The following is a 16,325-nucleotide window of genomic DNA, read 5'->3' as shown; positions in this document are numbered from 1 at the left end:
GGGCTTCAAGCCACATCAGCGCCCCCCTTAAGACGTGCCTCCTTTTGCACTCAAGATGGGTTAGTTGCCATAGCAACTTGCGCACGACATCCTAAACAAGGGGTCTCCAGATTTCCTTGAAAGATACCCCCCAAGTCTGTATACATACACTCCAACTAGTTTTGTAGTTTCCCTGCCATCTTCTGCAAAAAGCAAAAAAAAAAAAAAAAAAAAAAGGAGGGGGGGCTATTACATCACCACCTTGAAATCTTAGTAATGCTTTTTTTTTTTTTTTTTTGCAGGACAGAGAAGAAAGGATAAGAGTGGGCGATGAGGAAGGACCACTGAGGCTCCGAAGAGAGGGGTGTTCCAAAGAGGGATTTTGCAAGCGGCGGGAGGGTGGGGGAGACAGCAAAGCCACCCACGCCTCCTCTTTGCTAAAGAGCCAATCGAGACGTGCTAGGCTGAGCCGGAGATTTCCCTTCCCAGAAAGGCAGGGGAAGGGTTAAGCTGGGAGCTGCTCTGCCTGATCATTCCGGCAAGGGCTGCGAAGAGGCAGCAGAAGCAGCCCAGCCCAGCCTCGCTTGCCCCACCGGCCCCCCAGCCCTTCCTCCGGGCCCTTTTCCCTGCGCCGCTTTTGCATACAGATCAGAGAATCCACCCGGCAGAGGAACGCCTACACATCAGAGCATCCACCCCGGGAGAGAAAGCCTCCACTTGCCTGGATGAGCCAGGGAGCGCCGCCTGCGCCAGTAGGAGGGCCCCACCACTTCCATTCATCCGGACCCCACGTTGCTTCTCCCTCTTCTTCGGAGAAATGGCCACAAAAATAGACAAAGAGGCATGCAGAGAAGCCTACAACCTGGTCAGGGACGACAGCACAGAAGTGAACTGGTAAAACCTGGTGTTTGACTTGTGTGTGTGTGTGTGTGTACGTGGTGGGGGGTATCGTTTCAAACCAGATTCGGGTCCAGCAGCACCTTAAAAACCAACTAGATGTCCAGGGTGTGAGCTTTCCAAAGTCAAAACTCCCTCAGAAGCATGCAGGGTTTTATCCAGCTAGAAGGCCAGAGAAGTGCTTAAAGCAGGAGTATAAGGAACAATAATACTGTAACTGGCTTTTTTTTTTTTTGCATTGTATAATCTGCTTTGGGTCTCAGCGAGAAAGGCAGACTATAAATAAATAGTTTCTAAAACAAAAATTCTAGCCAGCGGTGAGTGTAGGGGTGGAGGGTGGGGAGGCATCTTATATGCTTGAAATCCCAGCATGTTGGGAGTTCGATGAATGGACAATCAGCAATCTTCACGCACAGGCACAATTGTATAGGAGGGAGCAAAGAGTGAGGATTCACGCAGCCCCCTCCTCCCATTGCAGGCAGTCATTTAGGCCTCCCCCCCCCCTTTAGTCTGATGGTAACGATTGGAAGTTGGTCACCCCTTGAACTGGCTGGCACACCTATGCCCCAAGCATGCAAAAAAGTGCACCTCTTGCGCCAAATGCTTGAACCTGCCATTCCTCTCCACTTCTCCAAGGGTGACGTTTAAGTACGAGGGGTCCATGATAGTCCCTGGCCACAGCGGAGTCGACTATGAGGAGTTTACGCGGCAGTGTACAGGTAAGAGTAATTTTTTTCAGGTGTTGGTCTGCAGCAGAGGAACAAGATTCAGGGCCAGTAGCACCTTAAAGGTCAACTAGATTTCCTGGGGATGAGCTTTCGAGAGTCAGAGCTCCCGTATTCAGATACAGTTAGAAGTGGAAGCCTGTGGGGTTTTATTCAGCCAGAAGATGGGAGGGGTATTTAAAGTAAGGGTGTAAGGTAAGGACAGTGTCCTCTGGATATGACATCACTGACACCCCTCCCCTACTTGCAAGAGGAGGAGAAGTCACAGGAGACAGACTAGCGTTTATCTGCAAGTGGTTTTTATTGCCCCTGAAATCTTTCCTCCTTGATTCTTGGAATGATATTTGGGGGCAGGGTGTTTATGACCTCACTCTGTGTTTAAGCAGCTCTGTGCCATGTATGATCTCATCGTGTTAATCCTTCTTTTGTCTCACCATTGCATAAGGAAAGGGTATTTTTTTTTTAAAAAAAGCTTCAGATAAAGAGTCTGTCTTTCTCTTGAAACACTGCCTTTCACAGCTAAACCCTAAACGGTGAGTTTTCTTCTAGGGAGTAAAACATCTCTTAAAGGTAATACAAGTTAGCTGGTTTTTTTGCAGTATAAGAACATAACAAAAGCCCTGCCGGATCAGACCAAGAGCCCGTTGAATCCTGCATCCCCTCTCACATGGTGGCTACCTGTGTAGGGCCAACCCCAGGGCTTAGAGGGCAAGGCCTTCTCCTGATTCTGCCTCCTGGTAATCTATTCTGAGGTTTCCTGCCTATGAATGCGGAGGTTCCCTTTAGTCGCCATGGCTAGTCGCCACTGATAGACCTTTCCTCCATGAATCTGCCCCTTTTAAAATTGTCTGTGCCTGCGGCCAGCACTACATCCTCCGGCAGCAAATTCCACATTTTAATCATTCGTTGAGTAATGAAGTCCGTTACTCATTCATTGAGTAAAGAAGTTGTTCCTTTTGTCTGTCTACTGCCCATCAGCTCGGATGCCCTTGAGTTCTAGCATTTGAGGAGAGGGAGAAAAAAGTGCTTTCTGTCTGCTCTCTACCTCGTGCATAATTTTGCAAATCCCTATAACGCTCCCCCCCTCCCCTTGGCTGTCTCTTCTGTAAAGTTTACTCTTCAGCCATTCCTCATAGAAAAATTGCTCCAACTCCTTAGTCAGCTCGGTTGTCCTCTTCTGCACTTTCTCCCAGCTCTGCAATGTCCTTTTGGAGATACAGTGACCTGCAAACAGTATTCCAAATGAGGCCACATGACAGTAGTATAATATTTGCCATTTTATTTTCAATCTCTTTCTTAAGCATACTTATTTTATTTATTATTCCGATTTATAAACCGCCCATCCTCAGGGGCTCTGGGCGGTGAACAACAGTTAAAATTAATAAAAACAAGAAAACAATAATTCTAAAATCAACATACAATAAGCAATAATAAAATAAATGAACCAAGTACATTAAAGTGCAATGGTGGGGAGAACCCCCCCCCCACCTCAAAGGTGGGAGGCCGACACAGAGTTTGGCATAGAGTTTGGTTTTCTCACCGTTGTGGCACACTGGGTTGGCACTTGCTTGCAGCTACCCAACATAAAGGGGCAGGGGTGAAAAGGGGTGAAAAGACTTTTTCATCCAAATGTTAACGTTTGTGTGTGTGTGTGGATGACATGGCTACAATGAGCCTACAGAGCTCGGTTTCGTTCTGTTCCCCTTTCGGTTTGATGGAAGAGGAAGCGTCGTGGCTCAGCACACTTTGCTTGCATGTTCATGCATCGGTGCGTTCCCGGAGTGCTGTGTGCGCACCGGAGCAGATGTGAGGCTGTGGTTCAAGGTGACTGTGTGACAATGAAATCTATATCTGTAATAGGTGGCTGGAATGTTGGACCTGAGAAATCTCAGGTAAGATGAACTGGGTCAGAGCTCTTCCCTGTTTTGTGATGGTGGAAAGTGCCATCAAGTTGTAGCTGATTTATGGTGACTCCTGCCGGGGTTTTCAAGGCAAGAGACTAACAGATGGCTTGCCATCATCTACAGAGCTAACCTGGTCTTCCTTGGAAGTCTCCAACCCAATTAACTAACTAAGGCTGACCCTGCTTAATAACAGTAACAATAACAACGTCCAATTTATATACCGCCCTTCAAGACAACTTAATGCCCACTCAGAGCGTTTTACAAAGTATGTCATTATTATCCCCACAACAATAATCACCCTGTGAGGTGGGTGGGGCTGAGAGAGCTCTGAGAGTGCTGTGACTGGCCCAAGGTCACCCAGCTGGCTTCAAGTAGAGGAGTGGGGGATCAAACCTGGCTCTCCAGATTAGAGTCCTGCCACTCTTAAATGACTGACCCAAGGTCACCCAGCTGGCTTCAAGTGGAGGAGTGGGGAATCAAACCCGGTTCTCTAGTTTCTGAAATCCGACAAGATTGGACTTGCCTGAGCTATCCAGGCCAGGACCTGCTTTACTTTGTTTGAAACATGCCTGTGGGTCTTTTTCAAAGTTGCAGCGGGTCAATTTCACCCCCAAGCGCTTTGAGGTGAGCTGCTTCCAAGTAATATTTTTCATTTGTTCGGTAATGGTGGCAAAATGGCCAAGCATCTGACCTCGTGAAGATCTGGGTCGCTCCAGGTTGTGTTCGGAACAGGCCCCTCCTTCAGTTTCCCATCTACAAAATCAGAAGAACCTCAGTCATAAAGTGTGGAGAGGGAAGTAGAAATGGAGCGGCGTCATTCCAGAGACCTCTTTGTGTTAGTCATATTGTCCTAGAGTTGGAAAGCACCTTTTATTTTTATTTGAACCTGGGGTGGGGGAGGTTTAAGGACAGCTGAATAAAAGCAAGTTTGCTTGGGATGAGAGAAAGCAGATTGGGCTGTATGGAGTGGGGAACAAGAGTGATATTGCAGGGGGAAGGGCAACTGCACCCTGCGTGGATGCTTGCTTTTGCAACACCATCATGCCTGCTCAACCTGTATATTTAAAAAAGATCATTGCCAAGGGCTCCATAGTCATCCAGAGCTTTCCCGTTTGCAGAATATCCTTCTACTTGGGGAGGGCACGAAGCAATGTTGTCCACCCCCGGTGGTGTAAATTCTCCTAACCACTGCATGTTTCAGCCCGAGACTCTGGAGTATTTCCTTATTAACTTCCTCTGTTTATTTTGTAAAGTGCAAAATGCCCTTGGCTCTTATTTTCCGTCTGTGAGAGTAAATGTTGCCGGACTGTGTGGTTCCAGCTCCTCTTTACAATTAGCATAACAAAGCAAAGAGAGAATTGCTTGGCAGGGAGGCAGAGAGATGTGTGCGGGTTTTTGTCAGAGACAGACGCATTTATGAATGACTCGGTGCAATTTTGCTTGTTCTTCTGGCTCCGTTGGGCCTCCTTTTCCCTGCTTTAAGTGTGTGTGTGTAGGAGGGGTTCTTCCTTGCTGTAGGGGACCAGTGCTTACCAAAACAGCTTGACTGATGTGAACAAAGGCAAACAGCAGGTTCTTTGGAAGGATTTGTTCACTTTTGTGCTGCTCACATATCATTTCTGTGCAGGGGGAGAGTATGGGCAAAGAAGTTTACCCACAGTTCTTCCAGGAGATGGGGTGTCCTTTTTCTCTATGGGGTGGTTAGAATAGGCCCTTCAGAGAAGGAACCACATTTCTGCTACTCCTGGTGACCAAACAGCCTTAAAAGAAGGGATGTGTCTACATGGAATGCACAAAATCTAGGGGGGGAAATGCCTTAAGTGGCATTAAGTGCAGAACAGGGGTTGGTGAAGCAGTTTGCTAACCAGGAAGATAAACTGTTGAGAAGCTGCTGTGGAGGCAACCAAGCCGGTGTTTGCAGATTGGCTAGCCCTTCCCCTTTTGGGGGATTCCTGATTTGGTGGGAGTTGCTATCTAGTCAGCAAGCAAGTGTTGACTTTCTGTTGGTTGCAGAACTTTAACAAAGGGCTTAAAGTCAGGACTTTGGGTGGCTTCATTTTGCCTGTGAGGAGGACAGCAGCCATCCAGAGGGGACATTTAGGGAACATTGCAACATCTTGTACCATCAAATCCACCCTGAGGCTGGAAGTTCATGTCCCAAGTCAGAAGTTAGTTTCAGGTGGGTAGCCATGCTGGTCTGTAGTAGAAGAGGAAGACTTGAGTTCAGTAGCACCTTAAAGATCAACTAGATTCCAGAGTATGAGCTTTGACACGCGAAAGCTCATATCCTGGAAATCGATCCAGAGGAGTTAGCCGTGTTAGTCTGTAGTTGCAAAATAGCAAAAATCAGGGGTTGCCGAATATTTTCAAGAGGTGCCCTGGTAAAAAGTCCACTAGCACCTTTAAGACTAACCAACTTTATTAAGGCATAAGCTTTTGAGAACCACAGCTCTGATGAAGATACTACTGGACCCAAATCTGGAAATATAGTTAGTTGGTCTTTAAGGTGCTACTGATGCATCTGACGAAGAGAGCTGTGGTTCTCGAAAGCTTATGCTACTGATGTATCTGATGAAGAGAGCTGTGGTTCTCGAAAGCTCATGCTACTGATGTATCTGATGAAGAGAGCTGTGGTTCTCGAAAGCTTACGCTACTGATGCATCTGACGAAGAGAGCTGTGGTTCTCGAAAGCTTATGCCTCAATAAAGTTGGTTAGTCTTAAAGGTGCTACTGGACTTTTTACTACCCTGGAAATCAAGTTGGTCTTTAAGGAGCTACTGGACTCAAATCTTGCAGGTCAGAAGAATAAACATTAAGGACTTTAAATTGTCATCAACAGCAGCAATTTTTATAGCATTTAAAATGGGGGTTAGAAAGGAAGTGACATTTTTTTAAAAAAAGAACAGATAACTTTTACGAGACTCATGTTCGTTAAAAGGGGGCAGGGCTTTTCTTGGCTTCCTGACTTTGGAGTGATGCGCTTTTTTTTCTTTACAAGATACTTTAGCCAACTTCATAGCATAACAGCAGATATTTCTGGGCATCTGTTTCACTGGGACATTGGCAGAGTTTCCAATGAGTGGGAGTGGCTCGGGGGCTGATCATTTGCTTGACATGCACAAGGTCCCAGGTTCGATCCCCCCACATCTCCAATTAAAAATATCAAGCAGGAGGTGATGAGAAAGCAACAAAAAAGATCGGGTGGAGGGGGGTGAGCTCCATGGCTCAGTGAGGATTTGAACACAGGACTTCCTAGTGCAGCACTCTAACCACTCTGATCACAGAAGTGTGCTCTTTGCAGAACAATCGATTTTATGTCTATGCACATTTATCTTAAGCGGAGTTACACCTTTCTAAACCCGTTCCCTTCTATTTAACTTAGAATGGTGTAACTCTGGCCATTTTCACACTACTAACCTGCTTCTGAAACGTTGCAAAACGTGCAAAAAATGTGGAAGATAGCATCTTCTTGCGAGAGTTTTGCGCGATGTCACGCAAAACTCGCGTGAGAAGACACTATCTTCCGTGTTTTTTGTGCGATGTTTCACAACATTACGGAAGCAGGTTAGTAGTGTGAAAATGGCCTCTGTTTAGCATTGCGCTGTCAGGCAAGGAAACTCGCGTGATTAATTGACCGAGATTCCTCGAACGGAGACACAACGCTGCAGGCTGCTGAAGACCCTGATTTCGAGCCTACATGGGATTTGATTTCTATACGGTGCAGATCTCATGAAATTTATGAAATACGACATGTGGGGCACAATTCTTCTAACTGAATAAGGTTTTTTGTTTATTTAGGAACTATTTCAGGATCCCCCCCCCCTTTTCCAAAGCTGGAGTGTATGTGTGTTATGTGCCATCAAGTCGCCTCCAACCAATGGCGACCCTATGAATGAAGAACCTCCCAAATGTCCTATCATTAACAGACTTGCTCAGATCCTGCAAACTGGAGGACGTGGCTTCTTTTATTGAGTCCAGCCATCTCAGTTTAGGTCTTCCTCTTTTCCTGCTGCCTTCCACTTTTCCTACCATTACTGACTTTACCAGAGAACCTGGTCTTCTCACGATGTGAGCAAAGTACGATAGCCTCAGTTTTGTAATTTTAGCTTCTAGGGAGAACTCAGGCTTGATTTGAGCTGAGGTACAACGTAATTTAAAAGTGGTGATACAATGAAACAATTGCACAAACAACATAGTGATTGAACCTAGAGGTAGGAAAGGGGGGGGACCCTTAGCGTTTGGAAGTTAACATGTCTGGCTATAACCAGACGTGGCTGCTGCTGATGATGCAGAAAGACCCCGGGCCAAGGAAATTTGAATTCCACATATTGATCTGGAGAGAGGGAGAGAGAAAAGAACTAAGCTAGATGTCAGACAGACCTTTTTCCTTTATAGGCAACCTTACTCCTGAATTGACTTTACTCTATTACAGCCTGCATTAAAAAAAAAGACAGCTAGAATAGCATTACAGGGTTAATGCAGTTTGTATTTTAATCTCCCTCCGAGTTCTGTTGTTGCAAGCCTTTCCCTTTAATGTTTACTTAAAAGGGTAAGACTGTTGGGTGGGTGGGAGGGAAGACGAATGAACCATCCTTAACGGTAATTGTTGTGGCTGAGTTTTTCATTGACTGCCTGTTCTTGTCTGCAAATCATTTTCCTCCTCCTCCTCCTCCTCTTCCCTGCCTTTGCAAAATATACTATCCTGGGCTGTCCAGCAGATGCCATGTCATACGATCCTCCAATTCCCCAAGACCATCTGGAATTCAGTTTTGATTTCCCGTAAAAAAAAAAAAAATCTTGAGCTGGTGGTTCCCACTAATTTTGTATTGTTGCATTTTATAGCCGATTGCTGCAGCCTGGATATTTTCAGAGCCCAGAGCAAAACTACCTTACAGTTAGCAACTAATAAAGAAAAAAAAAATTATAACCCTGCTTGCTCCTACGCAGCGAACAGCAGTTTGATTTGTAGAAATCAGCAGGTGGAGCTTTTCACAGCCTGGAAATAAGCATCGTTGCTGGCTAACCTGTTCAGATAAATCCGGTGTTAAAAGGCAAAGAAATTGCCAGTGCCAGATAGGGACACTTTGGGAGTAAAGTGGCCCATGTCCTAGTAGTTCTATGATTTAGAGAAACTAGGTTTTCACACCCTAGATTTTACACACACGCACACACACACACAAGACAGCCAGGGAAGGAAATGTACAAATCTGTCACCTGTATGCAAAGCTAATTTATTTTATATTAATTACTCCCATAGACTCACAAGTCTTGGCTGGCTTCACCTGCCCCTGCAGGAAATCATTTTGAAAAATGGCACCTCTCTGTAAGTCAGAGGAATTGGACTTTGGAAGTGCTGATTAGGTTGTGTGTCTTTCAGGAGGTGGCCGTGCAATTAATTTCTTATCTGCAAAGCAACAGCAGCAAAGAGATGCTTCATTTTAGGTGTGATTGGAAAGGCAAGAGCTTTGGCCACCGGAATAATTTGGGGGGAGTCCAAGAAACGTTGCTGGGGCATCTCAGAAGCAAGCCCAATTGGTTGTCCTGCCAGCAAGGCTATGAGGTCATTTAGGCTGAGAGTGACTTAACTAGCCCTGAGCCAAAGTGAGGCAGTGCAGGGGAAAGGGCACTTCTGCTGCCTCCTTTTGTATGTGGTGTAGTGGTTAAAGTGTAGGATTAGGCTCTCTGGGAGGCCCAGGTTCGAATCCCCATGGAAGCCTGTTGCGTGAGCTTGGGCCGGTCTCACGTGCTCAGCCCAACCCACCTCCCAAGTGAGTCTTTAAGGTTCCACAAATGCATAAGCTCCCATAAAATGTACTAATCTTTAAGGTGCTACAGGGCTCTTCTTTTAGCTATGACAGACGGGTGCAGTTGTCTCCCCGGAGTGTGTTTTCCAATCCAGTCACTTTTAACTTTAAAGTACATACAGCAACATCCCAGCCACTGAACATTTGCTTTAAAGTACATATTGGTAGTATTCCGATGTTACTATTTTCTCTCCACTTCAATACTTTATATATATTTAAATATACAGTCCCCTCTTTCTGTGACTGTAGCACAGAAAATGGAATTCTGGCCAGAGGAGCAAAGTTGCAGTTCTTGAAATTCTCTCTTGGGCTCAACTGTTAAAGGGGCGGGAGTCCTTTTCCACTTTCCCTACAAGCTGTCTGAGCAACTGGTGCCCCGCTGACTGTGTCCCATCTGCTCATCAGACCATTATCTGCATAACAGCTGTCTGTTTCCTCCCAGCCTCAGCAATATTTTTGGCTTTCTGGCCAGGAAAAGAGCTGTGTGCATATGGGAGGAGGGCAGCGTTTCCTCTTTCGAAGGGAAGTTTGAAAGTTTGGTGACGATAACACTTTGGTGCAAGCCCTGCAGAAATTACAGCCAGCTTTTTGGAGGGCAGAACGGCCCTGGGAGTGGCAGGGAAGTATGGAGAGGGAGTTTGGAAAGAAATATTTTTACAGAGTTGATAAAGCAACGTCCCAGCCACTGAACATTTGCTTCTCCCAGCATCTGAAATACAAAAATAAATAGTTACTTCATATAATACAGAATCAGTACTGCTGAAGCCAGAAGCCTTCGGGAAAACCCTGCGCTGTGCCTGAATTCAGCTCTATTTCAGTTCCCCCCTTAGCTCCCATAATGGGGCCTCCATAAGGAGGATCAGAACCAAAAAAGCCCCTCCGCCTTCCTTCTGGCAGCCTGTGTGATCTTGCAAACTCACATTAGGTTCTACCAGGGCTTTTTTCTGGGAAAAGAGGTGGTGGAACTCAGTGGGTTGCCCTCGGAGAAAATGGTCACATGGCTGGTGGCCCCGCCCCCTGATCTCCAGACAGAGGGGAGTTGAGATTGCCCTCCATGCCGCTGAGTGGCGCAGAGGGCCATCTAAACTCCCCTCTGTCTGGAGATCAGGGGGCGGGGCCACCAGCCATGTGACCATTTTCAAGAGGTTCCGGGACTCCGTTCCACTGCGTTCCAGCTGAAAAAAAGCCCTGGGTTCTACTGAATTCTAATCTGCTCTCTAATCTGTCCCAAACTGACCCTCCTATCTCCTTTCCTTTCCCCTCCCCTCACGATCCACCCCCCCCCCCGATTTATGAAGTGCCAGCCCTACGTTACCGGGCTCTGCCTCCTGAGTTGTGGGAGATGTGATGAGCTTGATTATAAGGCTTGATAGATCATGTTGGTGTTTACGCCACTTGTGATGTGTAACCCTGATGAAAACAGGGCCATGCTCACCCTAATTCCCCTGTTTCACACCAAGTTTCACTTCCTTTCGCGGCCCTCCTTCGTGCTCTCATCTACCACCGCAGGTTTCCGCCTGATGCATTCGGTATTCTTTTTTTCTGCATGGTACCTGTCTTGCATCAACTTTCAAAGCAGGTACGTTAGGAAACTGAAATCCATTTCTCTTTTTAAAAAGGAAAACGAAACAATGAAAGAAACGCAGCCCACAGCGAATCTGATTGTACTTATTTAAAAACTGATTCTAGTTATCTCAGAGCACATCCTTAAGCAGGTAATTTAATAGCCATTGGTGGACATCCTCCATGCCAGTATGAAGACCAGTAAAAGCAGAAACCATGAAAAGCAACAGAGAAATGTATGTAGCCAGCCACCAGTTACACTACCAAAATGCCTGCAAAAACATGTACATTTTGGCTTGGCTCCAAAGAGTGAGGAGGTCTCTCCCCGAGGCAAGTTTTTCAACAGGCAAGAAAGAGTGCCACCACTGAAAAGGCCTTTCTCACTTCAGAAAGCAGGAAGAAACCGATCAGGGCCTCTGAAGGAGACCTCCGCTAACGGGTAGATTGGAGCAGATGCTCCCTGCAAGAAGGACATTGTTGGGAGTGGGTTCAACAATTTAATCAGGACATCCCCCCAGCTTCACGGCCAATTCTTTTCTCTGCTTTCTCCCAGATGACATCCGGTTGTTTGGCTTTGTCCGGTTCACCACCGGTGACGCCATGAGCAAGCGAGTCAAGTTTGCCCTAATCACTTGGATCGGGGAAAGCGTCAGCGGCCTGCAAAGAGCCAAAACAGGAACAGACAAAACTCTGGTTAAAGAAGTAGTACAGGTAAGTTGTTTGGCATGTTCTGCACTCTGGAAATGTTGACTGTAGAGGTTCTTTGAGGACAAGTGCCTTGAGTCACAAACTCAGACTTCTGGATATGTGCTGCGCACTGTGGTGGAGGGAATCCTCAAGCTGGTAAGCCGAGAGTCTCTCCCTTTATGATAAGCAGCTGGGATTAAGCTTGCCAACTGGTCAGGGGGGAAAAGACAATCAAAAAACCCTCTTCTGTGCCTTTGAGGGCACCTTGCTTGTGCTGCACCTTTAAAACCTTTTTGCAGGTTGCAGCCCATTTCAACTTCCATTTTTCATTCCGGGCCTCAAAAGCAGTCTCTCTAAACACCGCCGCTGTCCTTAACTCCCTTTTCCGCTTCCCCTTTTCTTCCCAATATAACCTCAGCAGCCAGAAAGACAGATTGCTGCATACCTTAGATGACTTAGCATCTTCTGCTGCATACCTTAGATGACTTAGCATCTTCTGCTGGCTCTTTCATTCTTATCAGGATACAGCCTTATCCACGGTAGCTCAGGATGGGCTAGTGTGACTGGCAATGCCTCTTTGTGGCCTCAGGCAGAGAACGGTCATTTAATGAGATACCATTATCAACCATGACTATGAGTGGAAATACACGTTGAGAATTACCTGGGGACTCTCAAGTGCAGGGTTTTGTGTGTGATCCTCAATTCACGTGTGATTGCATTTGCAAGTGAAAAAGAGCAAAGAGTCCAATATCAGCACTCTTTTCACAGAGAGAACTCTCAGGGACAGACACTGTAGAGCAAGTACTTTAGGCTCCTCTGATGTGCCAATTTGCATTTCTTTAAGGTGTGAGAATGTATCAAGATCTGCATTTCAAAGAATGGATGTGGGAGGGGGGGGGAACTGGGAATTTGGCAGTTGTAAACAGCCTGGGATACTTGTATTAGTTGAGGAGGGACTGATCTCAAACAGGTGAATGTGCTCTCACAGAGCAAATTGAAGACTGATTGTGCGAGTGAGTGCACGGAAAGTTGGAGGAGGAGGGACATGTGCCACGATGTTCACTTGGGCATCCCTAGGTACTTCGTAACATGTATTTCCACGTTTCTTCTTCACAAATCGGATTCCTTGCCCCATTCACTAAGGCTACCAGTCAAACAAGCATTTCAGAGGCAAGGTTTGCCATGAGTTTGCTCTTTTCTTGTTGTGATGGTGCAGAGCAAGTCAGGCTTTTTGCCGCATGCTGGCCTCCTGTCTCACAATAAATAGCCATGCTTATCTGTGGGACTCAGAGGCTCTGGGATAAACACAATAGCTGCGATTCATTCCCGGGCCGATGCCACGGTCAGAAGGGGGAGGGGGGGAGGGGGCTGTTGAGACGTAAGTGGAGGGTTTCTCGTCTTTGAATTGTGTGTCTTGAGGTTGAGATTTAAAAGGGACTAGAAACTTATTTGGGTGCGGAACAGACGGTTGGCACTTTGCCTCTTGTGTATCAACAAGACTGTTTGTGTTTGAACCACACGTTTGGGTTGGTTTTTTTTTACAGAATTCTGTAAGCACAATCTATTTACTGAAGGAGAACTATCAGGCCCCATTAGCTTATGCTGGAATAAAATTTGAGGTGCTACAAGACTCCTTGTTTAACGTCTCCCACTCAGCTTCATGCTCAATAGAGGATTTGAACACTGGTCTCTGCCAACCTAGTCCAATACTTTCACCCGGGGATCAAAACACGGTTCGTATGGGCACCATGACAGCTGCTGATGAGTTTCCTGGTACCCATTTGCTTCTAACTAGTCCTGGCTTTCCTTTACTCCCTGTAGCAGGAAGTGCTCTAGAAGGAACCACAGGATGTGATTATTTTTTCTCTCTGCAGGGAACACCCATTCATTGGCCAACATTTGGCTTGCAACCTCCCAACTCTTTAGGATCGGACCTAGAATCCCATAACAGCCATTTTGAAATGATGCCCACCCACACCAATCTTTAAATTCCCATACAGGCGTAACGAGATTGGGGACTGCCTGCTCTAACCACTACACCACTCTCCCTCCCCTTTGCCAAGTGACATTGTTTTCACCTAGTTTCCCTTTGTTTTCTGTAGAATTTTGCCAAAGAGTTCGTGATCAGTGACCACAAGGAACTGGACGAAGATTACATCAAGGGCGAGCTGAAGAAAGCAGGGGGTGCGAATTACGATGCTCAGGCTGAATAAACCCACTGTCGCTTCCTGGAGCCGGGTGCCCAGATCAGGAAGGGAGGGGGGAAAGCACAAGAGACCTTCCAAATCAAAACTGAGAGAGGAGCCAAGGTGAGCCGGGAAGAAGGCCCTGCATACCGTGACGCACCTTCAAAGCCCCTTCCTGTCTCCCCAAATGGACCTTGACTTCTCACTCCATCCAGCAAATCATCTCCTTTGCCTTTGATCTCTCCTTTTTACATTTTCTTTCTTTCTTTTTTTAAATCTGTCTCTGTATTAACAATGTTACCTGGTTCTTTAGGCACAGGTTGCCTTGTTCTCTCCAAGGTCTGTGCTCATGGTTTGCTTTGAAATTGCCAGATCTGTTGTCGTGCTTGACTTCCAATGACCCACAATGATAGAAAGATTCCCAGAAATGATGAATACAGAGTTAGTTAGCTGCAGCCCGATCCTATGAATTTTTATTCCAAAGCAAATTCTGCTGCGTTCAGTGGGGGTTTGCTCCCACATAAATATGCACAGGGTTGCAGTCCTACTTCCTAGCCCTACACCCCTTCAAATGATACCCCACTGAATTCAGTGGGGCCTTTCCTCAAGGAAGTGTGCATTGGATCATAGCCTTACTCAAGAGCAGTACAATCCTGGCTACACCAGTGGCTGCTAATGCCTCTCTGGACTAACATAAGCACCAGTGAATTTTGAAGAGATGCTTGTGCTGAGAATTTATAGTGCAATCCTCTGCAGTTATCCCAGGCTAAACCCGTGGAAATTAATGGTCTTAGACCGGAATAACTGTCCACAGGATGGAACTATTAGTCAATATCCTGTAGCACTCCAGCTGAGGATAACTCTTGTATGAGATTTTGCAGGTTATTATTTGGAAGGGTTTTTTTTAGAGGATGTGCATCATGTTCGATAACTCAAGCCGATTCTTGCAGAAATTTGACACGAACTATAGTATCCAGCGATGACAATATTGATAAGTACTTTCTTGAAAGGAAGTGACCTGTATTTCAGCTCTTAAAGGAACAAGAAGGAATATAACTTGCCTTAACAGATTTGCTTGGCAGTTTATCATGTATTCTCCCTCTCTTAAAGGAAGGGTCTTTTTTAAAATTTGTCCTTTTTTTTAAAGTTATTGTAACAACAGTAAGCAGAGGGTAGGAAGCAAACTATCAGATCATTTGATTGTGCTATTTTGTATTGTTTTTTTTTAATCTCTGCATTTGTGTTTTGAAGATTGTAGCCTATGAGATCATTACTGCCGAGGAGTCTCAGAAATTCAGTGCCATGTTATCGCTAGGGTCAGTCGACAAAATGCTCTGAGTAAACCCCCTTTGTTCCCATGGGGCTTGCACAAAAATACAAGCAAGTCAAATGCAAAAAAAGTGTATCCCTTCATCCGTAATTTGGAAAAAACAAATCTGGAGTCCGAGGGTATGTCTACTCTACAAATTTAAATTGGTTTCAAACCTCTTTGATGGCAAAGTCCCTCAAACAGGCTTTGGGAACTGAAATTCTCCATCGAGAATCTATCTATCAAAATTCCCCAAACCTTCACAAAGTCAGGAATCCTACGCTTCTCTCGAGGAAATCCCTGACCACTTAAACATTTCCAACTAGTTTAAATTTTAAGCATAGATGTGACTTGGAGCTGTAGAGATGTCTCTTTAAAAAAAAAAAAATCTGTGTGACTCCACAAAGTAGGAATCGAATTGGGGGTTGAATTGGCTGTACTCAGCTGATTCTTGGCAGAAGTTAAAAATGAGTTTTTTTTCCCAAGTTACAACTGGAATACTTTTGTGTTTTACAGAATTTCCCCCCTCCCCACCCATCAATAAGGATGATCAATGAGATTATGCTTGGGGGACATTGTGCTATTTTTTGAGTTTGGGGAGATAGTCATCTCTAATAAAATAAAATTTAAAAAGTCTTTTTTCTCCTGAAATTATTTATACGGTGCTCTCAATGTCCATGGTACTTTTAAAATGACAAAATGGGAAAGGAAGGGGTGGGGGGGGGGGAGAGAATATTAAGAGGACACATAACTATACATACCTGTCTGAAAGCCGCTTTAATCTAAATTAGACCCTTGGGATATCAAGGTCAGCATTGTCTCTTCTTACTGATAGCAGCTATTTAGGGCCTGAGGTCAAGGGCTTACGTATCATCTGATCCTTTTGCCCAGAGAGTTCTGGTGACTGTGTGATGTAGTGGTTGTGGTGTTAGACTAGGATGTGGGAAACCCAAGTTTGAATCCCCATTCTGCCAAGAATTACCTGGGGCCTGTCATAATTGATTCCCCGCTCCTTCGCTTGAAGCCAGCTGGGTGACCGTGGGTCAGTCACAGCTCTCTCAGAGCTTTCTCAGTCCCACCCACCTCACAGGGTATATGTCGTGGGGATAATAATAACACACTTTGTAAACCACTCTGAGTGGACGTTTAAGTTGTCCTGAAGGGCAGTATATAAATCGAATGTTGTTGTTGTTATTATTACTATAAACGGTCAGCCTTGCCTCCTGTAAGGTACGGTAGGCTGAGAGAGAGAGACCAAAGTGGTGCAATGT

The 16,325-nt window shown here is 45.6% G+C and overlaps 1 protein-coding gene across 1 annotated transcript; it reads left to right on the top strand.

Moving 5' to 3' along the window:
- Positions 1-464: 464 nt before the first annotated feature.
- COTL1 (coactosin like F-actin binding protein 1) lies at positions 465-15,690 on the top strand. Its single transcript, XM_055000894.1, has 4 exons — positions 465-873; positions 1,513-1,595; positions 11,426-11,583; positions 13,662-15,690. The coding sequence occupies exons 1-4, from the start codon at positions 797-799 to the stop codon at positions 13,770-13,772; spliced, it is 429 nt and encodes a 142-aa protein (XP_054856869.1). The 5' UTR covers positions 465-796; the 3' UTR covers positions 13,773-15,690.
- The last annotated feature ends 635 nt before the right edge of the window (positions 15,691-16,325 follow it).

This window comes from Eublepharis macularius, chromosome 16, assembly GCF_028583425.1.
Source record: "Eublepharis macularius isolate TG4126 chromosome 16, MPM_Emac_v1.0, whole genome shotgun sequence".
Classification (NCBI taxonomy): Eukaryota; Metazoa; Chordata; class Lepidosauria; order Squamata; family Eublepharidae; genus Eublepharis; species Eublepharis macularius.
The sequence above is the reverse complement of the archived record's forward strand: the minus strand, read 5'-3'. Positions and strand labels throughout refer to the sequence as shown.